Source organism: Lytechinus pictus, chromosome 18, assembly GCF_037042905.1.
Source record: "Lytechinus pictus isolate F3 Inbred chromosome 18, Lp3.0, whole genome shotgun sequence".
NCBI classification, from domain to species: domain Eukaryota; kingdom Metazoa; phylum Echinodermata; class Echinoidea; order Temnopleuroida; family Toxopneustidae; genus Lytechinus; species Lytechinus pictus.
The window spans coordinates 14,903,868-14,928,329 of record NC_087262.1 but is presented as its reverse complement, the minus strand read 5'-3'; the positions used below and the strand labels follow the sequence as shown (position 1 = coordinate 14,928,329).

The 24,462-nt window shown below is 34.9% G+C and overlaps 1 protein-coding gene across 3 annotated transcripts in view; it reads right to left on the bottom strand.

Annotated features, from left to right (window-relative positions):
• LOC129281792 (prolyl 4-hydroxylase subunit alpha-1-like) overlaps positions 1-23,214 on the bottom strand; it is a 28,097-nt gene extending 4,883 nt beyond the window's left edge. Inside the window, exons 1-10 of one of the 3 annotated variants that reach the window (XM_064112766.1) lie at positions 23,060-23,214; positions 22,667-22,831; positions 21,795-21,967; positions 20,956-21,007; positions 19,664-19,893; positions 18,945-19,115; positions 14,240-14,464; positions 12,149-12,205; positions 2,114-2,182; positions 53-149 (exon numbers count right to left, since the gene is read on the bottom strand). In XM_064112766.1, the coding sequence (XP_063968836.1) occupies positions 53-149; positions 2,114-2,182; positions 12,149-12,205; positions 14,240-14,464; positions 18,945-19,115; positions 19,664-19,893; positions 20,956-21,007; positions 21,795-21,967; positions 22,667-22,831; positions 23,060-23,192 (1,372 nt within the window). In that variant the 5' untranslated portion in view covers positions 23,193-23,214. Of the gene's footprint in view, positions 1-52; positions 150-2,113; positions 2,183-5,222; positions 5,289-5,429; positions 5,496-12,148; positions 12,206-14,239; positions 14,465-18,944; positions 19,116-19,663; positions 19,894-20,955; positions 21,008-21,794; positions 21,968-22,666; positions 22,832-23,059 lie in introns of all 3 variants that reach the window. The other 2 variants (XM_064112765.1, XM_064112764.1) reach the window with 2 other exon arrangements.
• Between the last annotated feature and the right edge of the window lie 1,248 nt (positions 23,215-24,462).

Below are 24,462 nucleotides of genomic sequence, written 5' to 3'. Positions count from 1 at the left end.
TTTAGTCAGGCTGGGTGGGCTTGACCTTGAAATTGAAGGTATCCTGACTTACCCCACTTTGATCCAGCTAGTACTGGGCATGCTGCATGTCTTGTATCATAGTTTCCCTGTCCATTCTTAAAGAGGTTATACCAAAACACTGCACTACCCTGAAATAAAATGAAATTAAATTAAAAGGAATTATGGAGAAAATAGCTAACAAAAGCTGAATAATGAGTACATGTTTATGAGGGGGGAAATCAGGGGGGAAAATAACTTGTTAATTCTTCAAATTGTATACAACATCAAATACATCTAACTTTGTGAAGTTTTTAAAAAATTTATTTATAATTATTTTATTTACTTTTCTACTTGTTATTTTGATTTATTCATTTTTTTTTAAAATTTGTTTATCTATTTATTTAATTATCTATTTTATTCTTTTATTTTCATTTCTTATTTTTTGGGAGGGGGTAATCATATGAAGTTTTGAGCGAGCTTGATTCATTGGTAATTGTACTCATATCAGGACACGTACCCCCTAGGACATCCACCCACCGGACATCTACCCCCCGGACATCCACCCCCCTCAACCTCATTTATACCATTCTTCTTTGAAATTGTTTTTAGCCTTTTCCCCCCATATTTCTCATTTCATATGAATCTCGTTACCGGTATTAAAAATGTATCAATTTAATTTAATTTGTTAAATTAGAGATTGCACTTGTATGACATATTTTATTTTTAATGCAATTTGATCTAGCTATTTCATTGTATTTTAAATGTACTTTTCATCCCTCTGCTGCAAATCATGTAGATTTACAATCAATGAACCATCACTTTACAATACCTAAAATATACAGTTTCTGCTTTAAAAACAAGGCATCATTATCTTTGATTTGTCTTACATTGGAGTAAGTATTGTATCTCTGTAATGATGAAGCTTGTTACCATCCGTCGCATTACGCACTTATTACATAACCATTTAATAGTAGCTATGGCAACAGTGCTTTGAATGATTGATGAGAAGGTGTCATTTTCATCATAATAATTAAGACTCTTGATGCTTGTATCATGTTTGTAAACTGCACGCAAGCCATACTTAAGCCTGGTAGGTGACTGACTTAGATTTAAGCAAAATACTTAGCAAAAAATATGCAATTGAATACCAAAGATGGTAAGTATTTTACTTACCCAAAATACTGAGTAAAATACTTAAAATTCTGGCTTAAATATTGAATTGAATACCAGCTCAGGGGCCTGTTGCAGTAAGAGTTGCGTTTAAACGCAAATCAAAATATCAAGCGCAAGTCCCAAATACGGGTACTTCATTGGCTGAAAATCAAGTTGCGCAAGATATTTTGAGTTGCGTTTGATCGCAACTCTTTCTGCAACGGGCCCGAGGTCATTGATCAACACTGCTCAGGATTTATTTGAAATCCCTGGTAGTTTTGATTGTGTGTACCAATGGCAAAATGCAATAGCGGTAAAAACTGTTTCAAGATTAAAGGACAAGTCCACTCCAACAAAAAGTTGATTTGAAAAAAAGGAGAAAAATCCAACAAGCAAAATGCTGAAAATTTCATCAAAATTGGGTGTAAAATAAGAAAGTTATGACATTTTAAAGTTTCGCTTAATTTCACAAAACAGTTATATGCACATCCTGGTCGGTGTGCAAATTGGCAGACTGATGACGTCACCCACTCACTATTTCTTTTGTATTTTATTATATGAAATATTCTAATTTTCTCCTCCTTGTCAAGTGAAACAAAGTTTATTTTCTCCCTGAACATGTGCAATTACCATTATTTTAACAGTTTATGGTCAAGTTAAGTTGGTCCTTATTGTAAAATCTGTAAAATTTGAGATATTGTATTATTCAGACAATAAAAAACAAAAGACATAGTGAGTGATGGACATCATCGACTCTCTCATTTGCATATCGCTGAGTTGCGCATTGAACTGTTTTGTGAAAAATAAGCGAAACTTAAAAATGTCATAACTTTCTTATTTTACATCCGATTTCGATGAAATTTGCAGTGTTTATGTTTGTTTGATTTTTCTCTATCGATTCAAATTAACAATTTTCTGGGGTGGACTTGACCTTTAAGATGAAAAGTCATAGAAGGCGAACCTTTGTAGGAAAAACTCTTGCTCCAACTTTCGTGAAAACTGTGGCTCCTCCAGCTTCTACATCACTCATCTAAAAGCAGAAATATATTGATATTAAAATTAGTTATCTTGAATGGAAGCTTTCATTCATTTTCATTTATAAAATCTTGAAGTTAACTTATATAAAGACTTTTTATTTGTATAAAAAAAATTACAAACTTTCTACATATTGTCCTTACAATTTTTGTGGAAAAATGTCTTGAAATTAATAATCTTTTGAAATATTTACCTCTGAATTATATATTATCTCTGAATATCTATTCAAAATTTGAATTGTATAAAGGGGGTTAATAAAACATGTCCAGAGATGTAGTGTGATTGATATACTTTCAAACATTTAACTCTGTAGTTTATACCTCAATTACCAATTAAATAAATAATCACATTTCAAATCTGCAAAAGTTGTAAAAAAAAAAGTGAACTTCCTATAAAAATCATAAACTGCATAAACCACTGTGGACAAGTTAAATCTTATGGCACAAAAACAAATGAAAGCAAAAAAGGAACATCAACAACATTATCTTCATAACTTCACTACTACAACCATTTCAATTACCACAGGGCAATTCCATAAAATAATCAACTCTTTGTATGTCCCAACCCCATTATTCTCCATTTTGACTGCAGTTCAGGAAATCCTTGAGCCACAATAAATTGTGAGCATAACATCTTTTACATGAACTAAAAAAAATACACAAAAAAAACCCCAGAGACAATTAATTCAGGAAGGTCTCCAATACACAGGGTTAGACATAATACTCTGTGTAGATATTCATGGAATTGCCCTACAACATACCAATGCATCAAAATAAACAAAATATAACATATTCGAGGTAAGATATGCAAGCATAACCATCCATGATATATTTATTTTCCTCTTTCTCTCTATGACAGGTAGCAAAGAAAATAAAAACTTTCACCTTGCAAGAAAAATATCTTCAACAGCTCGATGACTTCAAATACCGGTACCTTGTTTTATTTTCAGGATATTCTTATTTTTTTAATTTTCCTACAATTCTTAATGTGACCACGTTCTCATCCACATCGGTCACACCAATGAAACTGACTCCAAACCAAACAATGGTACCATATGTCACTTGTGATAATAATAATAATAGTGATGGCTTAGTCCCATTATTTGGTGTCATTGTATAGGATGCAATTTTTGCAACAACATTATTTACATCCATTGTATGATTTCATACGTTGAGGATTGTAGTGGATTAATGACAAAGCCATACAAAAGCCATCAGAGATTGTACAGATATCGTACAATGCCCCTGTGCAGATCTGTACAATAACATTACAATGATTTTACAATGTCTCTATCATTCTATGTGTTTATCAAGGGCTATGATTTTTAATCTAAATATCAAGCACTCAGAAAATTGTAGACCCTATGATGATCACAAATTCGTATAAAAATTGCACTACGCCATCCATCTCCCTATGATCACTGTTGACCAAATGTAAGCAGGACATTACAGTCCATTCTCTTTCAGTGAAATCTTTGGTTTTTGACTGACAAGCATTGGTATCACTAAGATAATAATAATAATATAAATTAATATAGCACAGCCACTATATAGATATACCCTACTGCGCTTTGGTTACTCCTATTGCTTATACTACTCATTAATGTGATGATCTACTTAAAGGAGAATGAAACCCTTGCAACCAGCTGAATCTATATCAAAGAGAAAAATCAAAGAAACATATTGTTGAAAGTTTGAGGAAGATTGAATGAATAATAAGAAAGTTATGAGCATTTGAATATTGAGATCACTAATGCCATGTAGTTCCTCCCATTGGCAATGCGACCAAGATCTGTGATGTCACACACGTACAACTCCCTCATTACTTTAGTACTTATTTCACTTATATTCTCACTTTTATAGAGTCTATCACAAGGTGAGGTGTTCTCTTTATGAGAGGACAAATACAGAGGTTTCACAACATTATATCATTGATGAATCGTTTGTCATATGATTAGAATGAGCAAAAAGATATGTTTTGGGGTATATTTTCAGTGTCCAAAAGGGGAGAGTTGTTCATCTGTGACATCATAGATCTTGGTCGCATTGCCAATGGGAGGATCTCCATAGCATTAGTGATCTCGACATTCAAATGCTCATAACTCTTCTATTGCTAGTCCTATTTTACTCAAACTTTTGTTGATCTTATTCTTTGATTTTTCTGCTTTCACAAAAGCTAACTTGCTCCAAGAGTTTCATTCTCCTTTAAATGTTTCACTACACAGATGTGTCTTCAATAATTTTTTGAAAGCAGACCACACATTGGGCCATTCTCATTGGTTCCAGAATTTCGGAGCTGTGTAGTTAAATAGTCTCAAGAGTAGCCTTGGTTTTTAGAGTAGGTTATTTCCAAAAGGAATCTTTCCTTAGCACTTCACAGGTTGTGCGAGGTTAATGGCATTTTCAAGGGAAGCAATTCTGAAAGATAACTAGAGGGGCTTGGCCCTGGGAACTGTTAAGACAATGACCTGCCATTGTTGACAAGCTTCATGAATCAGTGGCCTGATTTGAGGCAATATGCATGGCTCCAGTCCTCCATTTACACACATTATCTCAACGAATTTCAATTTCATGAAGATTCATTCTGCTGTACTTTGGCAAAAGGAAGCAAGTTACACAAGTATCATTTGTTGTAAATGAGCAATGTGTGTTTGTCATTTACATAGGTGTCAATGCATTTTAACAGCATATTTTCTTCAATATCTTTCCATAGAACGATCATTTCTTCCCCAAATTTTGCCTGAACGTGCAACATACAAAGTGCGTTTCAGAAACAACAATAACTCAAATTTGACTGATGTGTCACTTGTTTCCTTTTGCCAAAGTTGGGCTGCATTGCACTCCAAAGTTTTAAGAAATCCTCCTTGTGCTTATCTTACCATCGTCATTCTTTTGATGGGCAAATTTGGTCTAGACTTCAAAATTCTATTTGAAACTGTAAATAGTTTCAGTATTTGATATTCATGGCAGGTTGGATAAGGTCCATGAAGTCAATAGGGAGCATGCCCCCATATCCTGACAAAATATCATACTTACGTAGAAAAGAGCGGTAGCGATTCTATTCCCAGTTCCTAACGACTCAAATGCACTCTTTTCCTCTGCCTATGGGACGTTGTCAAGTATCGTAGGAGAGAGAAGGGCAGGGGTAGCATAAAATGAAAACAACCTTGGCATTAGGACTTTCATTAGCAGACTTAAGGGTTATTGCAACCGTGTGGACCAAACATTGAATATCATACTCACGTAGAAAAGAGCGGTCGCAATTCTATTCCCAGTTCCTAATGACTTAAATGCCTTGGTCTCATCAGCCTATGGGACAAAGGCAAGCATTGCAGGGGAGAGAGAAGGGGTGGGGTTATATAAAATGAAAGCATCCTGGGGGGGTTACAAGTTTAGTCAGGTCTACTAGTGGTGGGTATTTTGCGAATAGATATGCTGGTCATCGGAAGTGAATATTGCATAACAGGCAAGGATTATATACATAAATAAACTTTTAAAAATTAAGAATTTACATCAAAGGACACAAGATGTCATGGTCATTTAATATTGGATTGCACAGTGCCAGGTTAAACCAGTTTAAACCAGTTCAAACCAATTTGTTCTTGCAGAAATGACACATGGGAACTGCAGGTTGCAATGAATGAATAGAAATGAAATAGATGACGAATGTAACCTCATGCAAAAGCTTGGGGACGTGAGTAAAAGACCATGCAGGACTTGGGAAGCACAGAGATTTCATCATCCTAACACAGATCATTCTCTTTACCATACAGTCTGCTTCTTGCATTGAGAAGAATAAATGATTTACTTTAGTAAAATGGATCCGCAACTTGTAAATTTGCCTACAAAACTTGCAATTGATTGCAAATATTTTCGGGAGCTCCAGGAATCAGAGACAAATAAGTTACAAATCCACCGAAACCATCCGAATCAGGCCGTATTTGGGCAGAATTTATTCAGGAGAATTCCGTTTTGGTCTAACCCTTGCTTAACAGATGGAAAGAGAATATCCGTGGATAGTGTCAAATATTATTCACAGATTAAAGAAGACATTACGGATGGTATAAGAATTTCAGTGGATAGTGAAAATGCTGAACACAGATTAGGGAAAGAGTAACAGATGCAAAGAGAGCATCAGGAGATAGTGACAAATATTATACATACAATTAGAGGAAGATGTAAAAAATAAATATAGACAAATCCTGTATTAACTCGCCAGCAACTTTTAACATTTTTGTTGATACTAATGATTTGATGCCTCATTAAGGCATTAAACAAAATAAATTTGACAAATATAAAAAAAGAAACATAATATTGCTCATTCCATTACCATCCAAATAAGGCAAATTGTTGGGGTCAGTGTTTTCTTTTTAAATCATCTAAATTCATAAAGGCACTTCAAATCAAATAAGTAAATAAATAAATAACTGAATATATAAAATAATAATAAATAAATAAATGAATGAATAATAGAAACAAAAAATTAAAAAAAGTAAATAAATAAATGAATAATAGGTATAAATAAACCAAAGAATCCATAAATAAATTGATAAATAAATAAATAAATATATGAAGCAAGAAATAAGTAAATAAATAAATGAATAAATAAATAAATTAAAACAAATGAATAATAGATACAAACTGGCAAAGCTATCAATATCCTTGGTAATTGTTTTTAAGATTCAAGTATCTTGACTTTATCAGGCTCTAGATGGATCTTCAGTAGATCTGAACACATTATGAAAAAATCAGCTTACTTCTCCCCCTATTTGAGTAACAAAAGGTAAAGGAAATAAAAGAAATTACTTAGATGAGAAAACATCTTATCAGGTGAATATTTCACAAAGCTGCTCATAAAGTTATGCATGACTCATTGCAAGAAACTTGCGATCATTTGCAAGTCTATTTTTGGTCCCTAAATCAATCATAAGTCTTGTAATTAATTGTAAATTTATGATCGATTGCAGATCTGCTTATTGCATCAAGGAGTGTAATCTAATGCTTCAGCTAAAACTGATCTATTGATTGTAAAATTGTAACAGAATATTTGCAATTGATTGCAAATCATTTCTTGCGATACTCCGTATTAAGTGAGCTACACAAGGATATTATACAGTACGCCCCAGAAAAAAGGAAACCGGGATTCCCACATCTTTTTTCTTCAAAGGCAATTAATTATGATATTTCATTTTCATCATACAATTTCATTATTCCTCTACATTTTGATACCTAATATGTGACAAACACTTCACGCATTAATGAGCAGGACGAGTTAGAAGGTTTTAATGTCAAAATCAGGTTGCGCAGATAAAAATTGGACAAGATGGCTTGTGAGACGACAACCGTGGTTATTCTACGATTGGCTCATTATAATTTCTTTTGTATTCTTTGTTAAGTTTCTCTCACTGATCCCTGAAATGAGAGTGGATTCAGATTAACAGTTTGAGTTTCTGCGCAAATCGTTTCTGATAGGCCTCAACATTTATTGTTTGTAATCAGCCATGTGTGAATGATTTGTTAAGTTGTTGGTCTCAAATTAGAGATGAGATTCTACTCTTACCATAAGCAGGGCGCAACAAAACCGCTTGCCAGGGGCAAGTGAAAATGACGTGCGGGCAAGCATTTCTCAAAGTCAATTGCCCGATCGGGCTAGTGGTTGTTTTGAAAATGAAAACGATATTACAGTAAATTTTAATATTTTTTTTTGATAAATTGCAATTATCTCTCATACAAAATGTCATACCAGTCAAAAAACAGTGGAAACATGTCAAATCAGCGCCAATTTACCGACAATTTATCGCCAACGGTCCCGTTCGATGGGGGCTGCCATCTTACTTTCTAAACTATACTGTGCGCATGCTCTACTAATCGACGGAGGAGCTAGCTGGGGAAACCCCACTCTCGCCCTCTTAGTGCATGCTCTAATACATCGATGCTACAGTACATGTACGTATGTAAACAAGCGATCGCGAGCCAGCCGACTCTCGAGCTAGATCGCGCTGAATGCATGCAAGCTTCGGACTGACTCGGCCAGGACTCGGCTTCAACTTTAAACCAAATAAACAATGAGTCATCAGACTAAAATAGGCGACTTTTGTCATCACGATCAGCGACCAGAACAACTTGAACAAGAGTAAACAAAAAGAAATGCTGAGGACAGCGCCAGTAAATCAATTTCAACCAGGACAGAAAAGAATTAAGAGCAAAAGAATTTTTGAAAAAAAATCGGGCAAGCAGTTTTTTCTATCGGTGAAATTTTGAAATTTTTTTTGTAGAGGCCTGCGCATAAGTATCAAATTCATAGTAAAAACATGTTTGATAATTGTGAAATCTATCTCTGAAAATGGGTTTCATTTTTTGTGGGAAGCACTGTTTAGCTCAAGAAAAGGTCACAAGTGATGCATAAAGTTATCTACATGTATAACCTACAAATAGCTTCATAAAACACCCATCTGAAATATTAAAATGAGGAAAAACAAAATGAGTTGGAAAACCGCTCCTTTAAAAATCGGTTTGACTACGAGAAAGCATGTATGAAAGAGAGCAACGACAACAAAAACACACAGACACAAACAAAATAATGGGGGAGATACCTAAATGAAACATCAAATAAGTTACAGGATCTAGCTTAAAGGATTTAATAGGATTAGGCAGATTAAATGCTTGATAAATGCAAAATAAAATTGAAAATGATGGTAAAATGATGGACAATGGATGACAATATAAAAATGTTAGTAAGATAGAAGAGGTTGTCTTTAAATGGGGCGTTGCAAGAAACTTATGCTCAATTCCAAATCAAGCATAAATCGCGCAATCCAGCGCAAACCGTGTGACTCAAAGCAAATTTTGTAGTTGCTTTGTGTTCAATTACAAGCCAAATTTCCTACAATGCCCAATTAAAGGACAAGTCCACCCCAATAAAAAGCTGATTTGAATAAAAAGAGAAAACTCCAACAAGCATAACACTGAAAATTTCATCAAAATCGGATGTGATATAAGAAAGTTATGACATTCTAAAGTTTCGCTTAATTTCACAAAAAAGTTATATGCACATCCTGTTCGGTATGCAAACGAGGAGACTGATGACGTCATCCACTCACTATTTCTTTTGTATTCTATTATATGAAATGTGAAATACTCTAATAATCTCCTCATTGTCAATTGAAACAACGATTAATTCCTCCCTGAACATGTGGAATTAGCATTGTTTAATACTATATGTTTTAGTCAAGTTGGTCCTTATTAAAAAATTGGAATATTGTATAATTCAAACAATAAAAAAAAAGAAATAGTGAGTGAGGGACATCACTGACTGTCTCATTTGCATGTCACTGAGTTGTGCATATCACTGTTTGGTGAAAAATAAACGAAACTATAAAATGTCATAACTTTCTTATTTACATCCGATTTTGATGAAATTTTCAGCATTATGCTAGTTTGATTTTTCTCTATTTGTTCAAATCAACATTTTTCTGGGGTGGACTTGACCTTTAAGCTTGATTTAGCACTTATGCATGACTTGCGATTAAACATGAAAGTTTTTTGCAATACCCTATTAGAGTAGATCATCATGGCAAACAGACCATTTCTGTGCCAATGTAAGGTACATTCCCATATGGGCTGAAACATCACACTGTGCCTACAACTCCAGCACTGCAATTACATCTTCGTTTACACCATATGGAATGGTTGGGAGATGTCTTGCAGTTGATCCATTGCAGTACATAGTGCGTTATATGTGAATGTGTCCTTACAAATGGTCTCAGCCATAGATGAGGGTTAGTAGTAGTGTTAAGTTGAGAAGTTTTCACTGAGTATATTCTTTTGGTCCAAGAATTCATTTTTTCTCTCTTTTTTTTTGGTCATCCCCCAGCCGCTGTTAAATCCTAGGCCCCCCCCCTGCTTGATGATTAGGTTAGCAACTTCATAAAAGTGAGGGTTACCTCATGCAATAAAGGCTACCATCCATTTACTCCAATCTAACTTTTGCAGAGCTGCCAACCTATACTGTGAAAATTATATTCTTTACTTCTTTTTATCCAATTTTCAAGCCTAAAATCCTATTTATCTTTTAAAATTTTGAAGAAAAAAAACTTAACAAAAAACATCAATCTTACAATATTCAAAAGTCCTATATCTAGGGGAAAATCCTGTTTAGTGTCACTTTTCCCTTAAAAATCCTAAGAAATAGGATAAAATACTATTAATTGGCAGCTCCTCTACTGGGGTCTAATTGAAGTTTGGCCCAATAATTGGTAAGTCTTCTACCAACCTTGACTTATTGTCATTTTGATAAATAGGTAACTTTGTTCAATCGAGTTTCACTGAAATGTCTAATGACCTTCGTCTGTTGCCAGCTAAAAAGTTACATTAATTAAGGAACGGCAAAACAAATGTAACAACGCATACAAGATGCAATAATATACTTCAAATCATGGATACAACATGTAGGAAACATAACATGAAATCCGACGTAACAGTTGTACAAGAAATTTGAATAATAGTATTCTGATAGAGAGAACGCCAATCTATACAAACGATGACCAGAGCTCAGTATTGTAGTTGAATCGTCAATTAAACAAGTCCTTTTCAGAGCCACCAATCAATCACAGAAGATTACCAATATTCCTTTCCAGGAGTGCTACAAGGTATACTGTAAATCCATCTATTATTAGGACATATATTAACCCATTGCAAACTGGAACGGGGTGATCCCTGTACAAAGCCTATGGGGACCACAGAATGCAGTGGTCAACTGGTTAATCAAAATCATATAATCTTCAAATGCTAGTTGAGAGGTTTCCTATGTCAGTGATGCAACAGATTAAATGAGTGGTCGCGTAAGAAGGGTGTGCAGAGTGAAAGCCGCAGACACATTTACTTGGAATTTTCATGTGCCAATTTTGTGTGTATGCCCCATTACATATCTCAGCTGAAAAATGATCAATGTAGATCGCCGACACAGATAAGCACATTTGGGACAGTATCATTATTGCTTGGAAAAATACTAGACATCTGACTCGAATCCCATGCTTATTTTGCTATCCTTCTATTGGATTCTGTATTAACTCTTTTTTAAACTGTTCCCCCAAAACCCCTGAAATTTATCTTGAAATACTGAGGGCCATTGTGAATCATTTATCTTATCTTAATTACACTTACTTAAAATAATCAATCAAATATATATACCAAGAAGTGAAATGCCCCTGGTAGTCTCGCGGCTCTCGCCTGTATTAACCAATTCTATATTACTACATTGCGTTATAACAATGAAATATCATTATCAAACATATTATCTTTTTATTTATCCTTTGAATAGAACAAAAATAGAAGTCATGTTGCTGATATAATATGGATTTCTTGCAAGGTGCAGTTTATCAAAATAATAACTAGAGATATTGCTTTGCATACCTGTAACTGTCAAAGTGAGAATGAGAAAAATCACTAACCAACAAATAAATAATTACATTAAAAAACTGCAGTTGGCTTGACAAAAAAAATACATCACGGATGATCACACAATGTTCTAAGAATATATCATAAAGTTAATGAACTGGGTCAGTATTCAATTGAAAGCATTGATGAGGTAAGTATTTTACTAGCATTTTACTTGGCTAAGCAACTGTGTATACTCGTATTCAGATCACATCAAAGTATTTTATTTTATCAATCCAAATTTAAGCAAAATACAGACTGAGCCAAAGAATGCACAAAGTATGTATCCACCTGTGCGCAGGAGGTAAGACTCTGCATATATATGTTTGTAAAATGTACGCAAGCCAGACTTAAGCCAGGTAGGGGCTGACTTAGATTCAAGCAAAATACTTGGCCAAAAAGGGAAAATGAATAGCAAATATAGTTAAGTATTTTTAAGCAGAATACCGAGTGAAATACTTAAAATTCTTGCCTAGTATCAAATTGAAAACTGGCCCAGTTCGTTTGTTGTTGTTGTCACTACTCACATAGAATAACATTGTGGCTATCCTATTACCTATACCCCCTTCATAAGCATCGGCAACCTGTGGTGATTGGTATAAGAATGGTTATGACATCACTTCAATGCAATATCGGCAGATACTGAGTGAGTTCAGGTATCTGGACGATAAACTGATGTAAAATAAGTGATTGCATTCATGAGCTAAAAAGGAATCTATCAGACATGAAACCGGTCTCCAAATTCTTCTTTTTTCTGCTTACCATGATACCTTTTTTTTTTTTTTTTTTTTTACAGTTTTTGTATTTCAATGTGAGGTTGGTTATATAGATGGGAGCTAGAAAACAGTCAATATGCCTTACAAATTGTACATGGGGCAGATTCAATTCAAAATAATACAGCCAGAGATTACACAAGATATAAAGCTGAATTATGACAGCCTTCGACATTTTTTTCTTGGTCAAATTCCACATTCCATTTGATTCTTATCAGCACATAGTAGTACCTTGACCTGACCCATTATCCTAACAATTTAGAAAAATATCAAATCTATTCTGAAATTTAAGGTTTGGTATTTAAGGATACCATAAATCAACAAATGAACACATCTATTGTAAGAGTAGGTCAAGGATATTTGATATCGGAAAAAAAAGAAGGAAAGAAATACCTACCACTCCCCAACCCCTCTAAATTCAAATTAAGGGAAAAAAATGGGGGGGGGGAGGGGGGCATCCACTTAACTAAATGATGGGATAGCTTATCACATTGTTCCTATTAAAGACTAAAACCAGAAAATCCCCCATTTGTTGCATTTTCATTACACAAATTAAATTTTCATCATTTTGATGACTCCTATAACTGACATATATTCACAAATTACAACATATATTCAATATTTTCCTTTGAAATAATACTTACATGTACAAACACACACAATAATGCTAATATTTCTGTAATGGGATTCCCACTAACTGACAGGAACCAACTGCATTAATAAAGTGATTGATTAGCTGCATGCAATCTTGGGAAGCAGGGATTATGGCACAAAACATGCAAGTATTGCAGCACAGAAATGGAGGAGGAATGAAAGGAGGACGATGGCCGTATTCCAACGAGCAAAGTTTTTGTAGATGATGGCACAGATTCATCCGTCTTTACTTGATGGAATACAACCCCAAAGGCCCTCGTGTAAGAGATATGAAGGAAGATATACAGAGATGAAAGCATATAGGTATTCAAGCACACACCTGGCACTGGCACTTTTATAAATAATACAGTATATATACATGTAGGCCTATACATAATAAAAAGAATACTTTTAAAAGTGAAAATGTCATATCAAGAGGGGAGTTTGATAAATCAAGTGTAAGAACGGCCATGCTATCAAATTAACACAAACTTCCAAACTATCATTAAAATCTCTCCCCTCAAAAATAAACCAGCACGAATGCTAACAGTTATGATTTTAAGATATGCAGGGTTTGACTTAATTCTATTTGAATTGAAAAGATCAGACATATTGAGAGGGATGCTTTTCAAAACCTATTTTCATTGGGGAAAAGTTCTTCTATAATGATATCAAGGTTCTTGAAAAATTTATCGTAAAAAAATAATCAATTGATTAACAGCTTAAACCAATACATCAAATTTTATTGGGGGGGGGGGGGGGTACCTCAGAAAGACATGTTTTTCCAGGTCCACAGTTTGGTTGACTGATTTATATTTTCCCCAAAACTTCCCAAATTGAAATATTCAAAAATATGAAAACAATTGTTCTAGCGTTCCAAAACTTTTTATTTCTTTATCTGACATCTGGAACAAATGCCCAAGGATAAAAATTGGTAGGGGTCCTATGGGGTGTTGACTTCCATTTCAAATTTACAACTGATATATCGATTCCAACAAAAAAAAAGTAAATTTAAACTTTGTTTAAAAAAGCAAACTGGTAACTGTTCTAATTTGCAATTAATTGTTCTATCTATGACTGATTTTGGGACCCCGAATTGACTTGAAATCGATTGGAAGTTTCTTACAAAGCCCCATTAGAGTGAAAATGTTGGTTTATTGAATTTGACCACCCTTGAAGCCTTATCCAATTCCTAACTGATTGAACACTTACCCTTGCAAAATCAAAATGAGGCTCGTAGTGCCCTCCGATACCATAGTTGACCACCTGCAGATCTTCAGCAGTGTCGAGCTCGAGACCCGTATAGGCCTGGACGCGACGCCTGATTTGGCGAATCCTCTGATCCTCCTCCTGTCGAAGCCACGCGCTCTTGCTGATTCGATAGTCTGCGAACTCAAGATTGCCTGTGATAGCGTTCTGAATTGTGGCCCTCTGAAGCTGTGGGAAACGAGAAAGAATGCGATACATTGCTTTCTCTCTATTCACCAAGGTATGAAGAGTGGTGGGGCAGGGGAGAAAGGCATGCGGGGTCTTTAAAAAAAAATTATCAAAAAAAAAAAAAACTGAAACAAAATGCAATGTTAAAGGTATTCAAAGGTGAAAAGTTGAGGATTTGAATAACAGGACAAAAGTAATATAATAGCAAATATTTATCTGGTTTTGAAAACTCTGATTGGATTACTCCCCAGGGAGTGGAGAAAGTGCAGACATTGTGTGCAGGCAACCATGGATCCAATGACTGAGGTAATAACATATCTATAAAGTGTTTAGTGATGTTCCACTCTTTATTATTAAGCGCTATATAAAAGCAGATTTTTATCAAGTGGCCTGTGTTCTGTTTCGTGTAATTGAAATGATCTGTTGATGAGACAGTTTGATGAAGTCTCTACGCATAATCAGTTATAAGCTATTTGTACACAACAGTTGATTTCAAAGAGACAAAAACAAGATATGTGTTCATCAGGTTTATGTAATCGATATTCCTTAATGCTCCAAAATACTCTCTGACACAAAGGCTATCTATTCAATTTTAGTCAATGTATTTAGGAATCACCACCACAAAATAATTATGAAGAGCAAAGTGAGATTATTTTTCACATACAAAAATTAATGTGAATGTTTTTAGTTCATAGGTACAAAGAGCTTTTTTCAAAGTAGTCAATAAACTTTTTATAGATCAAATGAATAAACTTAATATTTTCATACAGAGTGCACTGTGGAGGCTACTTATCAATTCCATTGTGCAATGATTTTTAACCATTTTTTAAATTTTCCCTTTAATCATCACCTCCCCCAAAAAAACTCCTTTGATTACCTTTTAAAAAGAGCATATCAACAAAAATGAAAATGAACAATACAATTAATATAACAAAAACTACATGCATCATGCTATAAATGAGATTAAAATGTTTTAAATGCAATACTGACAAAAATCAAATTAATTTTTGAAGACTCTACCTCTCTTTTATAAAGGCATAATTAAAAAAAAAAAGATCTCCGAGGCTGAATGCACGAAAGGGTCTTTGCAAGAACCATCTTTCGTGTCGCCATTTATCATGATGCGCCATGTGAAACACATTTTCAAGAAATTACCTGCAAACACATTTTATTTATCCGTTAAAGTAAACAAAATCATTGCTAATAAAATGATTTGATATATCATGAGATTGTATGGAAATACATTGTAAAGTCAGCTATCGAATTCTATTTGTTTATCATAAATTTCAGAAATATCCCACATACAGCGTATCATCGGAAAACAAACAACGGTCCTGGGAAGGACTCTTTCGTGCAATCAGCCCCTGAAATCTTAAAAGGAATATGGCAGTGTGGTCAAATCTTGTAACAGCTTTAAACACAAGTGGATAATCTTTTAAATGATAATAGTGTTGTATTTGTTAAAATTTGTGGAATTAAATGAAAATTTGATTATTTTATTTTTTATTATGGCACCTGGTTAATCTAAGTACTTTTGTTTCCCCCTTTTGATAAAACATCTTTCCAAGTATGGAATAGCTAAAAACACTGCATATAATCTCTTGTCTGTAGTTTTCTGTTATCCAATCACTTGATTTATTAAAAAAACAGGCACTCAAAAGTGTCAATTTCAAAGAAAATATAAATACTTCATCAAGGGATAGTGCTAGATATCTGAATTGTCAAATGTCAACTTTACACACAGAATCAACAGTTAAAAATTAACGGCAGCTACACTTCTGCAAGACAAGAATATTAGATAGTTTTCGACATGAATTGACCATCTAAAATAGCTTCAGGTAGGCTTTAGCTATTTTGTGCTTTTGAAAAACCAGAAGACAAGTATTTCTAAGCACAGGCTGTGGGATGAATTGAACATAGAGGGCTTTGTGTTGATCAAACAATAGAAGGTATGAATAAAGTACAAATGATATGGAAGTGAAATGAATTGAACACTGCCCTAATTATTTTAAGCGGTCCAGGGGCCTGTTACAGAAAGAGTTGTGTTTGAACGCAAGTCAAAATATCAAGCGCAAGTCCCGAATACAGGTGCTTCATTGGCTGAAAATCAAGTTGCGCAGGATTTTTTTAGTTGCGTTTGATCGCAACTCTTTCTTCAACAGGCCCCTGCTCATGTAACGATAGAGAGGTGTTGTGTAATACTTAATATTTTTCACTAGTTTGTTTGGGTTTACATATTTTCAACTCATCATGTAAAAACGAACACTGCTTTAAAACAATTTAATCCTTTTCTACTTTATTCTGCGATTCTTTTGATAGGATGTGAATGACATAAATTCACATCGAAAGTGCTTTGATCATAATTTTGGTAAACCACTATATAAGTGCCTATTATGTATATTATGTATATTATGTATGAATATATAATTTATATTCTTTTAACCTTCTAGTACAATTTTAGAAATACAAATGTGCCATTTAAAACAACTAAAGCATTAAGAATTATTATCTTGAAATAAAGAACATCCCATCCCAATAAAGAAAGAATAGCAATTGTATAAATAAGTAAAACATTAAAAGAACAATAAAATAAATTAGCTTTAAATAGCTTTTACTTACAAGGACTGTGGAATACATTATTATGTCTAATTTTTTTCTAACAGGCAACTAAATGCAAGTTTTTGCTCTTTGTGCGATTCATGCAGCATATTTACTGGAAATACACTTTAAAGTATGAAGAAATTAACACAGGCACGGCATTCAAAATATACTCATGCTGATGTTATTGAATTGTTAATAAGAAAGAGGGTGAGACACTAGAAGGGGGAGGGGCTAGTCATGAGGGGGCGGGGTTAGTTGTGAGGGGTAGGTTTCCCACAACCTGTGCCATCAGAAGACCAGATTCGGAACACTAGATCACAAATTGGCAACCTCCGACATCGAAATCAAATAAATAAGTGAGAAATAACAAAAGGGAAAATTTGTGATATTAATAAATGTAAATTTGTGACAAAAATACAAACATTTATCGAAAAAATACAATAGGTTAATGATATGGATTCAACATAGGATGAATATTTATTTTTTTTATTTTTTAGTTCTAACTAAATAATCATTAGTCATTAGAAATAATTAGACTTTTTAAAAGTAAATGTTGACTACATATTCTTATAAGATAAATATATGTTAATATCATAATAATCATAATAGTATTCAGACCAAAATTCATTAAAATGAAAAATTCTTTATCAGATTAACCAATTATTAATAGAAATTTCTACACATACTTTTGATAAAACCCGAGTAATTTTGCAATTCCCTGTCCTCATAAAATAGAAGTTACACAATTGGTCACATCTGTAAGCCCAGTTGGAAAGAAATTTTTGAAGCCATGCAAAATGCAAAGAGAAGAGCATTTTCAATTTTGCAGAATTCATACCAATTTCAATATAGGATACAAGATGGAACAATATCATGCATTTGCAAATTGGGGAGAAGTCAATTAATTTTATTTTGTTGGTAACATAATAGTAAAATTAAGAAACATTACTCTTTTCATCTTCTTTACAATTATTTTTTCAAAAAGAAAATTTCACTTCATTTTAACCCCAACCCCAACAAAAACAATATGGCCTTGAGTAAGACGCTTAATCTATATAAAGCTCTTTTTTTTCAGAGATCAAATTCCTGAAATGACTGATTACTCTGAGGTTAAATGAAAAATATTCCCCCTCAAAAAGGCCATCGATGAAGTCAATTGCCAAGTAAAATTAGGTGATAAATCAGTAATATCAATCAATTTCTAAAATAAACGGGTTACCCAAACTGCCTACTAATTAAACTTAGAAAGATAATAACTATCTGTTTTAAAAAAGTCGAAGTTACCTGGGTAAATCATGGGGACCCTTGGACCTGTTGCATCAAAGTTAACATCATTGTAACTTTGCCTTCCAATGGTAATTACCATGGTAACAATGCTCAACAGCCAATCACAATCAAGAATTTCCTGTAAGTTGCCAGTGGACAGCAGAATTACCATAATACTGATAGTAACTTTTATGCAACAGTAAAAGGGCACCCGAGCATCACGCTCAAGTCACCCATGTGATCACATTGGGAGGATCACAATTTAATTTCTAAAGTGATGAGCTTCAGTTTTCATTGGGAATTTGAAACCATTCAGATGCCAATCACGCAGAATGTGGAAGAGATTCATAACCAGCAGACTTTATGTGATGTCATTGGAAAATAGCCTTTTTGTGGTAAAGTCTTTTTTCTCATTTTCCCTCGCCTGAGAGTTGCATGAGATTCATGCTTGGTCGAAGAATTTCTAGCTGGTACACCAAGTTTGCATTCCCCAAAAGAATTATCTATTACAGGTATTTCTAGTGCTTTTAAAAAAGTCTGGGGTCAGCAAATCCACTCCCTGTGAAAGCCGAGGCCTATATTGCTTTAATACAAATCTAGACAAGATACTAACTCTTGTTGATGCAAGACGTTTTATGAATTCAATCTCCCTGTCGTTGACGATCTCGCGATAGAAGACGAGCCGGGGATCGTCGAAGATGACCTCTTCCTTCGCTGGCTGGAGGTAGAGGAATGGGTGGTTGTAATGCTGGTATTGACACAACAGAATCTTGTGATCAACATTCTGGAGATGGAAACAGACAGAGAGAGTGAAAGTGAGAACGACAAGGATGGATAGAGGAAGATGGTCTGGGGCCCATGACACAAAGCTTAGTAATGATCGTAGAAAATTTTTAGCAATTGATTTCATTGACTACAATCATGAAAGTCAAGTGTACGATTAATCGCTAAACTTTGTGTTACAGGACCCTGAGGAAACCACAATATGCGTAATAACCCACATGAAACTTGAAATTTTTAAGTGTGACTTAAAGTAACAATTGAATCTTTGTGAATAGATCTGACCCACCCCTGCATTCACAACTGGTTACAAACCCAGACCAGAAGCTGGTTTTTTTTGTCACCAATATACACAAATGGTGACACTTTTGTTGTGCTAAATGATATATAACCACATAGCTGACCTAGCACCCAAGAACATGCCCCAGTCGCTCGTAAACTTGCTTATATCTTTGCAAAGAGCATTGTGATACACCAACCAGAAAGAATATAATATAGAAGATTTTTTTCAAAGATTGGACCAAGTGGCAATTGACTCGACTCCACTAATACCTTGAGAGCATCTGGGTCCCCACGGCAGAGCGCCTCATACTGTTTCCTTTCTGGGTACGAGTAAGCTTGTTCTTCCTTCTCCTTTTCAAGCTCCTCAAGCGTTTTAGCAACCTCTCCCGTCTCTTCATCAAACTCGGCCAAATCTCCTCTCGTTTTCTCCTCCAGCTCTCTCTCCTGTAGTTCATTCATGAAGTAGACCTTGTTGTTTTTGGCTCTCTCGTGATTGGGGTCTGCACGGAATCGGGAGAGGAGAGGGATTGCAGAGTTTACTCTCAACTCAAATGATTATGTTCACTTGGTCTACTTCTCAGATAGTCTAAATACCACAGGGACTAAACCCATCGGCCCGTATTCTGAAGTCGGGTTTAACTTAAATTTAGGTTTAAAGTTGTGGTTTAAGTATGGACAGCCAATTGTTACATAAATCACTAACGGTAAAGATATCATATTTCAGCTCATTTGGCTCGAGAATCATTCATAATTGTCTAGGAAGTATAAATAGATGATTGTCTTCACCAACGATGATCAGGAAAGAGCATGGTAAACATAAGAAACGTACAACTCAATAAAAATTTTGACACTTTCGGCTTCCCATAACTTTAGCAGAGTTATACCATGGTCTAAGTTAAACCTGACTTCAGAAGACGGGCCATTTGGTCTAATTGATATTTGGTCTGCACGACACTAGGTCTAGTACCTGATAAACCTACTTACTATTTTGTCTAATGCCCAGATGGTCAAGTAACCACTCCATCTAAGTACTAAAATATTGCATTTTGTCAAAAAAAAAATTGGATTCATAAACAAAGCACCTACTCATAAAAACTAAGCAGTATTAGAACCAAATTGATATAATACGAAGTAACTGACTGTGAGATTTCTTATTATACAATTGAATTGCACTGAGGACTATCTGTAATCGATCATGAAATCAAACTTACAATCACCTGCTACCAGTGGTGTCGGAATGTTCTGGCCAAACTTAAGATTGGATGGGTGCACTGTTGAATGATATCAATTACTCAACCCTCCAAGCATTTGTCTGCTCAGAACATTTATGGTCAATCAAATGTTTAGGACGAGCTAGTGAGTGATAACAATTGCTTGACCATCCGAACGTTTGCCTGCTCAGAACATTAAGGTCAAACAAAGGTTTGAAGGAACAAGCAAAAATGGTTGGACCCTCCAACCTATGTCGGCTGAGAATTCCCAGGCCACTGCCGATGAATCTTTGTACTACAAGGCACAGAAGTGGGATTTTTCTTGATTATAATAATGATAGGATTATTTACCAAGTGAAAGGAGTTTGTCCGTGTATGCGATAGCATCGTCCAAGTATCCTTGCTGAAAATGATAGAAGAGAAACAAAATTAGAAAAGAATATAGAAGCAGACCTTCACACATTATACATAAAAAATAATAACAATTATGGGTGAGGGGATTTCATATGTTTGACCAACCCCCCCACCCCTTGTCTATATTTTTACTTCAATTTATTAACTACGTAAGCAAGGCTGATTGGAGAGCATTACATCATTTCAAGAGAAGCACAGAGCTGAAACAAATCATTTCATGAAGATCCTACACGTAGGGGTTCAGGTCCGGTGTTCAATTCAATACTTAGCCAGAATTTGAAGTAATTTCCTCAGTATTTTGCTGTGGTAAAATACTTATCCATCTTTGATATTTAATTTCTCTCTTTGGCTAAGTATTTTACTTAAATCGAATTCAGCCCTTACCTGGCTTAAATCTGGCTAACATGCAGATTACAAATCTACATACATGCAGTCAACCATGCTGTTCACAAATGGATACATACATCACCCATTATCTGGCTTAGACTTTATTATGTCACAATGGATATTAGCAAGTATACTAAGAAGTGATCAGGATACAAGAAGTCAAGTAAAATGCTAAATAATTTACTTAGGAAATCAGTGCATTGTATTGAATACTGGGCCTGATTTAAACATATGTTATAAAATATTGTGTTCATGTCTGTATGAAATTTATTGAGTGTATCACAAGCTTTGAATATCACTTCACGTGATAAGGCTGTATAGAAAATATGACTTTAGCACTAATATTCAAATATTTGACACAATTCTCCTTTTTTCCCCTTCACACTCACCTTAAATGAAGAGAAAGCCAGATAGTCGAGTAGGAGGGGCTCGTCGAGATCAATGACTTTACCGAGTTTTGATTCGTTCATGTAACGTTGGTAAGCTTCTGTGATCCACAGACGGGCGTGGTACTGGTCGCCTTGGTTGTATGCTACTCTACCAAGCTCAAAACATTCCAGAGCTATATGGAAAATAGGAATAACTCATATTCAACACGATTTTGATAACCATTTAAAAAAAAAATGATTTGGAACGATCATTCTGCAAGGCTGGTAATAACATTGACCAAGTGATTTTCCAGGCATTGTTTACATGGTGCAAGTCACTCACAACATGTGTTCGAGTGAGAGGAGTTGCCTGACTACACTGTAGCTCTGCTGATAAGTGATAGCCAAGCTCATGGCATACCAAAGCCTGGCTTCGGCCAGAATTGTTGTTGTTTGCTATTGTATTGCAACTCTGTGCGTTATTGTATAGCATCGGATCACAGGAAAAGCGCAAACGAACTAGAAAAAAGGTAAATGTACAAACTCAACATAATTGAATGTTCGCGAAAATTTTCGTTAAAATTTTTATAGCAGTTAACTTTTCATGTTTTTTTTGTGTTTCAATTTTATATCTATATTTTTCAAGCAGGTCACCAAAAAAAGTTAATGTAGAGCCTTGTGGGAGTTTCATTACTTGGAAAAGACTGACAACTGGATGGAATACCATAATTATTTTGCTCATTTCTCAGCAATAACATATTTCCTACTAAAATCATCTGGCACACATTAATATCTATATACAAATGAATTGCGTGGTCATTTCCACTTGACTCTGTTCAAATTAATTTTGAGGTCATTAGCACAACTGACATTTATTTTTTTTAATGGCTGACCTGTTAGGGATGCTGTTGTTCTAGTTCCTTCGATCTCTCCACTCGCAATCTTTGTGGTCTTCAGCTTGTATGTATCTTGAAGACGCAGAAGAGCCGCAGTGGCACCCTTGAGATCATCTTGCCCTGGGGTATGCTCCTTAAAATGGGTACTGTTCTTCAGATAGGCTGTAAAATAAGATGTTGACATTGGTAATTGATTCTAAATATATGTTAAGCTTATGATGATTTGGGGGTGAAAAGTAAATATTTCCTGGAATTTCCCAAAGTCCAGGAAGAGTGGCAACACTGGCTCAGCAGCCAATCACAATTTCATAATGAGAAAGTTACCATAGTTAAATCTTCATTAAATGGGCCCACGGGAGGGAATTCATGTAGCTCAAGTTTATTACTAACCTGTCTTTGGTCCATCATACTTGATCCAATTCTCCAGGTCCACCCATTCCCAAAGGAACCTCTTGACCAAGAGGAAAGCATTGACTGGATGACCAAGGTAATGCTCTGTGTCAGAGATTGCATCCCGGTTCATGCGCCTCAAGATTTCAGCTTTGCTGTAGGAAGAAAAAGACAAAAAAAAAGAAAGATTATCATTACTAAGTCGCTTTAAGAAAACAAGATGATAAATGCAATTAGTTTTCCCTTAACTCTTACCCGTTCAGCGTGTCCAAAATCGTTCATATATGAACGATCCAAATGTAACACGAAACTAAATCTTGAGTTCAATAGCCATGTATTATCGTAAATAGCCGAATGACATATCATTCTCTTCGGCTATTTCCAAGCTTTCGGATGGTACACCATATATGGAAATAGCCGGAATACTTCGGAAACGATCGGCAAATACCTCAACCCCGAACCCCTCCAAAAGGTCATTCTCGGCAAGCGGTAGTAAATTCACACACTACGCGCCTGTATGTGCGACGACTGTACGGGTTTCGGTGAGACATAAGCATCATCTATCGTAAAAATTTATGCTCAAATCATCAAATATGGCCATGAAACTGGGATTATTGTCAAGTAATGACACCAATTTACCATCGGATGACATCGACTATGGAAATAATGCCCCAGATTTGTCAAATTCAAGCGAAGATTTGAGTGATTGTTTCACTAGCAGTAGTGACGATGATGATAACTCTTCAGTAAGTTCAGCTTCACGTGACGGGACAGACGTGTTGTCTTCAAAACGGCCTAAAATCACGTAAGTAAATCGTTATATTTTATTGAAAAAAGCTATACAAATTATTCGAAATGTATTTTAAATCTTAGATTTATGATCTTTTGGCAATATTCCTGGCCAAATTGTAGAAAATGGTTGTTTTTGTTTGTTTACATTCGAATGTGTCAACCCGGAAGTGGGGCTTTTGCATCAGCCAACAGCTGTTTTTGTGTACGATCGATCGGAATATTCAGTACGTCTAGAATGATCTGAAACCCGTTTTTTCTTTATTTTGGAACTTATTTCGAGGTCATAAGTGACATGATTCCGCTAAGTAAACATTTATTTTCATATTAGACCCACTATTCCAGATTTTTTTTAAATGTCTGACAGCAAATTATGTCATTTCTTCACTGTGTTCATGATGCATAGATCAGATTGCTGTATCACAGTAAATGCCATATCACGGTCCCATATGTAGTATATTGTGTAAGTTATGGTCAGAGTAACCACGGCGCTAAAGCAGTATCGTATTTTGAATTTCACCAAACGAAATTCCACCCAAATTACAGAAATTCCTGAATTTCTCATTCCCAATCACTTTCATAAATTGAACTTAACTCGGACATTGGGAAGAATC